Source organism: Dermacentor albipictus, chromosome 2 (assembly GCF_038994185.2).
Source record: "Dermacentor albipictus isolate Rhodes 1998 colony chromosome 2, USDA_Dalb.pri_finalv2, whole genome shotgun sequence".
Lineage (NCBI taxonomy): Eukaryota > Metazoa > Arthropoda > Arachnida > Ixodida > Ixodidae > Dermacentor > Dermacentor albipictus.
The window spans coordinates 174,246,945-174,258,003 of NC_091822.1; the positions used below are offsets into that span (position 1 = coordinate 174,246,945).

Genomic DNA, 11,059 nt, shown 5'->3' on the forward strand with positions numbered 1-11,059 from the left:
GTTTATTTTACACAAGTCTCAGAGGGGACTAATACTACTGCAGGTTCCAGCACCAGTTGTTGTCCCAGATGCAGTTATCTTGGAAGTTTTGACAAAGGCGGCACCTACTGTGACACTGAGCTCCACCACTTGAGTGGCAACATAGAAACCACATGCAGAAGCCTGCTTACAAAATTTAAATATCTCTGATGAGTTTAAGAAAAATGAGAAGAGCTAAGAATAATGCTAGCCAGAGATTTCTTTTGTGACCAGATTAACAAATGTCTACAGTACAGTTGCAATCTGATCATTACACTTTATTCTTTTTTGAACACTATTAGTGTAGTCAGGCCCCACTATAATGAAAGCACATCTAGCATGAAAATACCTTCGTTAAATCCAACGTTAGATATAAGCATACATTTGTTACACTGTGATATCAGTAAAAGAAAGTCTATATTTGCATTGTTAAATTCAATAATTTATTATATCCATGTTTGTTGTATTGAAATTTGACAAGTAATTCCTTTCTTGGGAAATATTATTTTCTTTGCCTTACATATCCTTGCTGCACTCACAAGTTTATTTCAGCTAATTTTTTCGCAGATTTCTTTTCCTTTTAAAATGCACCTATACTAAAATCTAAGCCTTATGGCTTTATAAACAAATTCTTCAAGTGTACTTATAAAAAAAGTGCCACCCTCAATTATACTAGACACTTCTGAGATTTTGTTCAAGGTGCTACCAACTAGCTTGAGCACTTAGCATTCTTAAAAATTAATTGTCTTTCTTCGTTTCTTTTTTTTTTCCATTGCAGTGACAACGCCTCTGTTCACCCACTGCCCCGGAGCCACTTCAAGGGCATACATTGACCCCCACACATACGAGGATCCCAATCAAGCGGTCCGCGAGTTCACTAAAGAAATTGATGCACTGCACATCACAATTGAAGCCATCATCGGCGGGGGAGAATTTGGGGACGTGTGCCGTGGGAAGCTCAAGTGCCCTGGCCGGCCGGAGGTCACGGTTGCCATCAAGACACTCAAGCCAGGCTCCTCAGACAAGGCGCGAATGGACTTCTTGACTGAGGCTAGCATCATGGGACAGTTCGACCACCCGAATGTCATCTTCCTTCAGGGTGTTGTCACCAAGAGCAACCCCATCATGATCATTACTGAGTACATGGAGAATGGGTCCCTGGACACCTTCCTCAGAGTGAGTGCGCAGAAAGCTTCACATGTGACTTCCTTCTGATATGAACAGGAGCCCAACAAGGATGATCGCAGCTTGGCATCAATGTTTTGACAACAGCTAGTTACCAAACCAAGCAAACAATTTCATTGGGGCCTTGAGGAAGACAAACTCCATTGCTTGACATTTTACTCCAAGTTGATGCTTTCTATGTGTGTGGTCACTGCTGATATATATATATATATATATAGGGGCATATAAATTTAAAAATTCATAGCCTGTTTATTGTATGATGAACCATGCAAATGTATAAAGTTGATGTATAACTTGAGATGAAAGCATTTTTCATACAATTCAGAATCATTCTTGAAATGATAGCATAGCTTTTAAGCAGTTTGGTGTTCCTGTCAGTATATGTGCGTACGCTGCTAATGCCTACTTCCTCCACATTTTTCACACAGGCCAATGATGGGAAATTCCAAACAATTCAACTTGTAGGCATGCTGAGGGGGATTGCAGCAGGAATGCAGTATCTAGCTGAAATGAACTACGTTCACAGGGTAAGTACATTTGTTTCCTTAAGCACCTTATCAGATTTTAAGCGCATACAGTCATCCACCTATGCTTGTTTAAAAACGAAGCCACAATGCTGAAGCTGCAAGATATGTGTAAAGCGTAGAAATCTCATTGCACACGTTTTTTGGGCACTAATTAAGATGCAGCAGAGTTATTATGACATGGTTGTTTTCTCTTGGATGACTGGGTAACATGATGTTCTACTGGGTGAACCTGTACATTTTATTACCTTGTTTCAGAGAGATGATGACAAAGCATGCGAGGGAACCCGATACTTTCATGCCACAGGAGAATTTCATGCTTGCAAGCTCTTATAAATGGATCTAAGTGCAAAGTTCTATTGCAACATATATCTAAGTTACATTTTCCAGACTTTGAACTTGACTCTTCTGAACTTTACATGGACAGTTTCCTCCATGAAGAAAACATAAAATTAGTCTCTGGTGTGAAGCCGCAAAACAACTTGTGCACATACCATACTTCCTTCCACCTCTTACACTGCTTCCTTTTACAACCTGTGTTTGTGCTCCAGAATGTCTGGTGACCTTTGTTAGCTCATTTTTCACAATGGACCTTGACTGTTATTGCTGTCAACACACTCTCAGATTTGCATTTATTTGATTTTTATTTATTTAGGTACTGTCGTGTTGCCAAAACAGTTAACAAATAGTTTGAGCATTTCAGTGTTGTATTTAGAATTTCTATAAAGTACAGATACTATATGTAAAACAATCAACACACTGTCCTTTCATTAAAAAGTATGTGCTCCTAGCACAGTGAAGTATTTGCAAATATTGTAAAATTGTAGAATGTTTCCTAGCAGATGGTTAACTTATTAGCACTGTTAGTTTGAGGTGCACTACAACTTCATATCTACAATCTGGAGTATGCGCACTGAACTATAGGTAGTTTCAATAAAATAACAGAGTTATATAATAACAAGAAAATGTTTGATTACATTTACGTTTAGAAATGGTAAGTTTTATTGCAGGCTTAAATCTGTTATTGTCATCACAATTTCTTAATAAGAGTAATATTTTGCTGTGTTGATGTGTCTGGTCGCTCTTCTCCGCTAATTATGCCATGTCGCAGTGAAGGCACAATGACTTCAGTTAACGCAAACACAATACAAACACCTTGTGCAGTGCCAGCAACCAATGTTTCTGAACTGTACAGCCTTACTTGTGAACAAGGCCTTACCTATGCTATTCCAACTAGCCTCAACACAAGCCTTAGCGAATGTATGCGTGAAGCCTATGCCTGATACCAATACTCTGCCCGTTTGTTGCAGGATTTGGCTGCGAGGAACGTGCTTGTTAACGCCAATCTTGTGTGCAAGATCGCTGACTTTGGCCTGTCCCGTGAGATAGAGAGTGCCACTGAGGGAGCATACACAACAAGGGTGAGTCATGTGAGTGCACATTTTGTGCAGCCTTGTAAGTGTGTTTTCTTTCTCCTTTGCATTGGAATCCTTTCACAGTGCATAATAGTATGCACGTCTGGATCCACAGCCACATAAAATGTATAAAACACGTTCATTCACATGGCGCTGCCATTTTAAGTTGCCACTGTGAAATATATTGACTTGTCTGTAGTTACGCATCAGTGCTAGTGCTGCTGAACACAACACTGTTTCTGGCATTGAAACTGAGTTACTCCCATGAACTTTCCTTTGTTTTCACAAACAGGGAGGCAAGATACCTGTACGATGGACAGCACCCGAAGCCATTGCATTCCGCAAGTTCACGTCAGCGAGCGATGTCTGGAGCTTTGGCATTGTCTGCTGGGAGGTGATGTCGTACGGTGAGCGGCCGTACTGGAACTGGTCAAACCAGGAAGTAATCAAGAGCATCGAGCGGGGATACAGGCTTCCTGCCCCCATGGTTAGAATCTGCATTCATTTGGTCCAATTATGTTTGTTATTTTTCCAAATGCTGGGGACAAAGTGCTCAAATGGATTGCAAAACAATGGCTGTATTCTGCGCATAATATTTGCAGCACACGCATCTGTTTCTCTTTACCCACCCTGCATTTTCTGAGCCATTACATCAGCAACCTTACCACTCCGTCAACCTTTAACCTTGCTTCATTTGTGAATTTCTTCATTAACAAATAAGTGCCTTCTGCCACTTGATAAATGGTGACAAAGTTGACAAGAGTGCTGAAAAAGAACTGGCATGCAATATAGCCTGAATTAGTACTGGCATGTAGTGTGCCTAGAAGTGCAACAAGGTGTAGGTTTGGTGGAGTCAATAGTGTACAAAAGTTGAACTGACAAGTAGAAGATGCCAGCTGGGATAAATCAAGGCACCTTAAGTAGCCTTATTTGTCACTGAAAAAGACGAGTGTCCTTGACAAATCATTTACTACCTTGTTCAACTACTTTCAATCACTTGTTTGTCACACCTTCATTTGTCGCCACTTTCCCTGACTTGGTGTCGTATTCATCGTACTCATTTCAGGACTGTTCGGAGGCTGTCCACCAGTTAATGTTGGACTGTTGGCAGAAGGACCGGTCACATAGGCCTCAGTTCAGCACCATTGTGAAAACACTAGACAAGCTCATACGCTGCCCCGAGAGTCTACGAAAAATTGCTCAGAACAGGTAAATCTTCCTTAGTCCCTTCCTCAGTTGAACGCCGTTTGCAGAAAATGCATATGCAATCTTTTTTCTCTAAGGCTATGCATATCCTGAATACAAAATGCCTCCTCCAGACCCAGAATTGACGAGTTCATAAGAAATGTGTAGATTTTTAAATGTATTTCATTGGCAATCAAGCTGGTGGTGTGGCAAAGTCTTTTAAAGAGAATTGAATCAAAATTAAAACTCAATAGAGAAATATGATAATTGGTATGAAAAACTGAGAGAAGCAGACAAAGAAGTATTATTTTGAGTACTACTTTTACATTCACCACAGCTTGTACATCTGTATGAATGAAATTTCATGACTGTGTACTTACTATGTAGCGATTATGCCCCAATGATTGCATGCTCACTTGGGGAAGCATCGGCTCCAGGCTGAGGCTCCTCTTATTCACTCGCTGTTCATCAAATCGAGTCTCTACCTCCCGTGACCCCTTTGTCTTGTTTGCTTGTTTACGTATTTATTGCCTAATGTATGTAGACAATTTCTTTCTAAGTACAAACTATCCAACTGTCCCAGCTATGGAGATTATATTGGAATCTCGCACTGAATTTATTTTCCACATGCACAATTAGAGTGCGTGGAGTGGCTCCCAACAGTGCACATAATGCACTCAGCTTTGCATATTTAACTCTCTCTGTCATTTTGTCATTTCATCATAGTCTCTCATTCTCCTCTACTTTTCCCCGTCTCTGCCATTTCCATTTTACCCGGCACGGAGCAGATGGCCAGACTCGTGCTCCTCCGGCCAACCTCTCTGCCCCTAATTGTTGCGATTAAGTGTTCTCGCTCATATTTTTGTTTGCACAAATGCAGGCACCAGAACCCGCTGGATCCTAACGCTCCCGACATGACGCAATTCAAGACAGTCGAGGAGTGGTTGTGCAGCATCAAAATGGCACGCTACCACGAAAGCTTCCAGAGGGGTGGCTTCACCACAATGGAGGCTGTGTCGCGGCTTACGCTCAAGGACTTGGCCGCGCTTGGTGTTGTGCTTGTGGGGCATCAGAAGAAGATCATGAACAGTGTGCAGACCTTGAGGGCGCAGATAAACGCCACCATGTCTGATGGGTGCGTCGTCTAGGCACACGGGACTGCTCGTTGACTTGATCTCGTGGCATCTGCTTCCTTAACTTAAACAAACCTGAACATGGTGCCGGCAAATGGGAAAGCAGCAACAGCAGTGGTGACCCAATGAATTCTTCTCGCCACGCGAGAAAGGCTTCCACACCTGCTAGTTCATTCCAGACACATACAAAAACTAGCAGGTTCCATGGATGGAAACTCGATTTTCGAAACTGTAACCATAATTCTCCGGGTTGTCATTATTCTTGCCACCGCTTTCTTGTTTCCTGTGCCACTTCAGGTTTGTTAAAAAGTAGGCAAACGGTTTCCCAGACAGCAGAAATGGACAAAGTGGGGCCGTTAGTTCTGACTGCACCTGATCTAGTTGGCAAAGGTTTACCTGCTTTGAGGGCTGCAAGAGATCCTCATCTAATGTGCATGTTGGCAGAGAGACATGGTTGTGTCTGCTCAGCAACTTAATAGCTCATTTCAAGCGCTTAAGAATTTTAAGCTTGAAATTCCCTCGCCAATCTAAGCACTTCTGTAAGCTTCTGGTTTGATTGGGGAAACTCTTGCTGCAGTTGTGGGCAAAGCAGGGCCAACTGCATCAGGGCTAGATGAACTGAGGATTACGATGCCCCCCTGGTATGATGCAAGTGCGTGCTGAGCCTTGTGTGAACGGACAAATCATCGAGGCATGCAGCGCAGTGTGGTGGCGGCAGACTCTACTCGCTATGCAACGTGTCGCAACGAGCGTGCATCTACAATGCTGCGGTTGACTGCCACATCTTGTTTTGGAGACTGCGGAAGTGATGAGGACAGTTGAAGCCAAGGCATGTGTGTGTGTGTGTGTGTGTGTGCCTGTGCGTGCTTGTGTGTACATAGCTGGAACTATTATAACATATCAGCGCGAGAGATGAATGGAACATTGAGACAAGGACTCATCTCACGTGCTCCTCCCCGACAAGCCTGCATATCATGCCAACCTTCTTTGCCCCCCCGTGTGCTCGCATCGTTCCGTGTTTGTCGGCAGTGGGGGAAATTCCTAGAGGTTGTTTTTTTCCCTTCATATCAACTGCCTTTCTGCAGCCCTGCTGAGTCGGCATTTGTTAAATTGTGTCATTGTAGGCACTGCTTATTGTGTATGCTGAATTCTTTTCTTGAGTTGAGCATGTGCATGTTACTACAGTTTACTGCAGCGAAGTACTCTGTTTCGGTGGGAAAACACTCAATCGAAACTTTGGACGATTCTCTTTCAATTCAATTTTTTAGTGGAGAAAATTTTATTTCATGCAAACCATCTTGGGTTTCTTCTAGCTGGTCATACTTTTTTAACACAAACAACCTACTTATATCGCCACTTAATCTCAGCTGATAATTTCGTTGTCATCATTCACATGACAAAGAATGTTCATTACCTGTTGCTTTTCCAAATATTTTTATGGATGCACTTTTTTTTAATGACAGTAGTTTATTGACAGCCCTGCTGGAGCTGTGAGCTGGACACTTTTTTTTCCACTCTTTTGACTCCCTTCACTAGGTGTGCCATCATTACTCAATAGGTGCTTCATGCTATATGCAAAGACATGTTTCCTGGGCTGTCAGTCATTGCGTGTGTTCTTGCCCGTTGACAATGCCACAACGACATCTCTAGGCTTTCGGTCGTTCTTGTTTTTCCTGTGAACATGTATACTTCCCTGTTGGGTCTATTGTATGCCATTGCTCAACGAACCAATGCTGCCATGTTAGAAAGACTGAGTGAACTGGACAGCACGCTGGCTGCTGAAAACTGAATGTTAGCAACTCTTTATTCTTCCTTTTTTTTTTTAAGATGGTTTCATACACAGAACATGTGCACCACAATGCCACAAAATTATTCTAGCAAGACATGAAATATTTCCAGCTTATGGTTTACATGCTGCATTCCATTTCGCATTTTCTATCCGCCTATGTTGCATGACACATGACCAAATCAAACCACAGTGGTTCTTTAAGTGGCTGATTAGTCTGTCAACTTATGCATACTATGACGGATCAATTAAGTGGTAATGTCAAGGTGTAGCAGTTGAAGTGTCTGCTTTTTCTTGTCAGTCTAGAAAACAAGCAAAAGCAGCCACATGTGCAAAAAGTTTCAGCAATCCCGAGTTTTCATCTGAATGGCCCCTGGAAGCTCAATGTATAAAGGCTTGGAAGTGACCGATTTTGTGAGTAGGTGCATAAGCATTGCAGCTGTCATAGAAAGATCTAAAGCTTCATTTTCTGAAGCCTGTAAATGTGTTGTCATGTAGGAAAACATGGGAGTCTGCAACACAGCAGACGAGAGGAAAGAAATTGAGCTAAGCTTGCTCTGGGCGCAGTTTTTCATTCCACTGCCTAACGCTAGTGCAGCGCGTGTCACACTCAAAGTTCCTTTTCAACCAAAATGAAAAGGGAAAAGGTTTTAGTACCTTCTTTTCACAATATTCGTCAGTACGATGCATTTTGTAAACATCTGTGCAAATCAGGAAAAGGAAATGGTTTGAAGGCTAACATATTTATCTTTTTCTGTATTCAGTGCCAGAATACTAATCAGCCGTAGCCTGTAAGCGTGACACGGTGTGCACATTGTAAGACTAGCATACTTGTGATGCCTTAATTGTTTACAATTCGCAGTGCCATTTACAGATGTCTCCTTTTCCTGTCATTCTAAAGGAACAGTTTAGGTCAAATCCGGATTATACAGATGACTACACAGAGCTTGCACATATGACATTTGTTAATTATTCACTGGTTCACAGGGTGGTAATTGATTGCTTACTAAGCAAAGCTTTCTGAATGCGCACTATTATTAGTCCGCACTACTAATGGCAGCAAGCGTGCCATTCTGGAATTTCTTGTAGTACTACATCAGTTAAGTTTTTCAAACTGTCAGTTCCCTTTTTATTTTGCTTGATTGCAAATTTTTGTTCTACATAGGTTCTCGCATGATTGTAAGCTTTTTAGAGAGACGAGCAACAAGCAGCAATAAGGTGGCCTGTTTCAATCACAAAATGACGCGAGGGCTCCACAACTGCTATCCGTCTGCTGTAGCCCAACAAAACGAGATGCATGGAAGTGGGGAAGTTGTTGACATTTATTTATTTTGCACTTAGCAACTGCCTAGCTATCCTTTCCTCATTATCTTTTCTTGTTTGTCCCGAAGATTAACCTGAGCGTTCAAAGGAAGGAATTTGAAAATGTCTTGGAATGCTATGAGTTGGAAGTTATTTATTTCGAGCTTAGGACAGCATATGCTTGCTGTTAGTGTCAGAGAGTTGTTGTAATATAAATACGAAAACGAAAAAAGAGAAGCTTGTGAGAGAGATAGAGAGAGAGGCAGACAGTGAGGAAATATGTTTCAAGAGGAATACTCTTATGTATTATAATAAGTCCTCATCATCGTCTGTCCAATGACAAAGCACGTCGGCTGAAGTGTGTATCTGTAAATGTATTTTTTTTACGTGTTATTGTTTTCTCTGTGTCTGTGGCTGTTATAGTCAAACTTTCTGCGTGACACATTGATAAAGGAGTGTATACTTAGGGCGGTTTTCCTTGTGAATTTTTGTTTCAGCGTCATGTACCAGGCATTTTTTTCCCTCATAGGTGTTGTTCTTCTTTATGTGAGCACATTTTTTATTTTAATTTTTTTAAAGCATTTGTGCATCGCGAAATGAAAGAAAGAAAAGCGTGCAACGAGGTCGCCCAGCCTATGCAGCATTGTGCGGTCGTGAGCACGCCTAGTCACACACTTTTGTTCGCATACTGCCCTGCTGCGACGTACTGGCGCTAGTGATTGTCTTTTACTGCCACCGTGAAATGAATTGTGAGGGAGGCAGCTCGTCTTCGCTGTTATAGGCTCTTCGTTTTTAATTTTTGTTTTGCGTTTCAGTTTAGGCATGAATACGAATTTCGTGTGTCACCAAGCGCATCTCAGTTTCTTTTACCCTCCCGATCCATGGATGTGCTTCTTTCTTTTCTTTTTTTTCACACTCCCTTTGTTGTTGCGCGAAAGAATCGTGCCCCTTCCAGTCTTTTGCGTCACAATTAAGTTATGAAAATGTCGGCGCGCAGGTCGTGTGTGTTACACGAAATTGCACAAAGGTAGTGTGCAGCGATCCTTTGGACATACGTCTCATGTAAACACACACACACACAAAAAAGACACCTATGCTCCCGGTCTGTACATTTTGATGCATATACGAATATAATTGCGCCCCATGGGACACACTATGAAATTCTTTCATTAATAAAATTAATTTTTATGCTAACGTTGTCCTGTTTTTTCTCCTGGAGCATCCTGCACGGAGTGTGTGATTTGCCGTTTGCCATTTGTTCAAGTTGGATGTGGCCACACCTAGTACATCAAAATGAACTATCTTCCTTAATGGCAAGGTAGCTTTCCTGCAGTAACTGCAGGCCTTGTTCAACGATGAAGCATATGTTCGGCTTGCATGATTTTCTTCATGCAATACGTGTGCAGCATACAAAATTGCTTGGCGCTCGGTAAGCAGCATGTGTATGATAGTTTAATGTCATTTTGTGATTCATTTTGCTGCAACATTTTGAGCATCCAGCTGTGTGAGAAAACCAACCTCATGGTTTTGAAAAAGGCCTGTTATCCTGAACCAAATCTGTGGCACCTAAGGGAGCAAAATAATAGTAATAATAACAGTAATAATAATAATAATAATAATAATAATAATAATAATAATAATAATCTATGTGCACAAACCTAATAGCACTATAGTGAAAATAGTTGTGGAAATTTCTTTATATAACTATGCCTTCTTGAGCGTCCAAAGCTGGAGTTGTTTAAATTACAGTGTATCTGAAGTATAATTACATTGGTTACTCTGGTATAGCAAAATAGGTATGTACAGCTTCTGTCAGACTCGACTCGAACAATAAAGTCACATCTATAGCAGCTTTATTTTTAACAAACACAGGCTGTAAGGAGAAAACGTTGAATTTTCTTTAAGTCTCATTAGTTAAGCTACTATCCTTTCAATCCACTACAACCTGAAATATCCAGGACTCAACAAAAGAAGCATTAATAGGTGCCCAAGGAGCATTCACGTTAAGTATGATGGTAACTGTTCTTGTACGAGTCAGTACACAGATATCAAATTTAAAGAGGAATTCCGATTGCTTCAACTAGCTGTAAAATGCGAAGCTAGCAATATTCTGGTATCAATTACTCTTGTTGATCGCATGAAGACCGACCGAACAGTTTAATAAAAGAAAATCAAACTAAATCAGAGCAGCCGATGAATACAACATACGCTGTTCTTTTAATATGTCTGTGTGCTTTAGAGAAACTTATCAACTGACAATGTATGTTGAGGAGAACGCTAGCATGATCAGCAGCATTGGAGCCAGCTGTGGAAGAAGACGATGAAGGCGCAAGCGATATATTGAGGCTAACAACTTGAGACCGAAATCGCCGCACTGACTGGCAGTAGGCCAGTGCCGTCAGCGCCTTCGCAGAGGGAGGGGCAGTATGGGAATGCTGGCATGATGAGCACCAAGGGAGCCAGCTATGGAAGAAGACAACGATGACGAACACGCAAGTAGTGACACAAGCG

At 41.6% G+C, this 11,059-nt stretch overlaps 1 protein-coding gene across 11 annotated transcripts in view; it reads left to right on the forward strand.

Moving 5' to 3' along the window:
* The window catches only part of Eph (Eph receptor tyrosine kinase), a 785,142-nt gene extending 775,400 nt beyond the window's left edge, over window positions 1-9,742 (forward strand). For all 11 annotated transcript variants that reach the window (XM_065430505.1, XM_065430498.2, XM_065430502.2 and 8 more), the window contains 6 exons: window positions 797-1,194; window positions 1,632-1,730; window positions 3,038-3,148; window positions 3,435-3,629; window positions 4,209-4,351; window positions 5,208-9,742. In XM_065430505.1, the coding sequence (XP_065286577.1) occupies window positions 797-1,194; window positions 1,632-1,730; window positions 3,038-3,148; window positions 3,435-3,629; window positions 4,209-4,351; window positions 5,208-5,475 (1,214 nt within the window). In that variant the 3' untranslated portion in view covers window positions 5,476-9,742. The remainder of the gene's footprint in view (window positions 1-796; window positions 1,195-1,631; window positions 1,731-3,037; window positions 3,149-3,434; window positions 3,630-4,208; window positions 4,352-5,207) is intronic.
* Window positions 9,743-11,059: the final 1,317 nt, after the last annotated feature.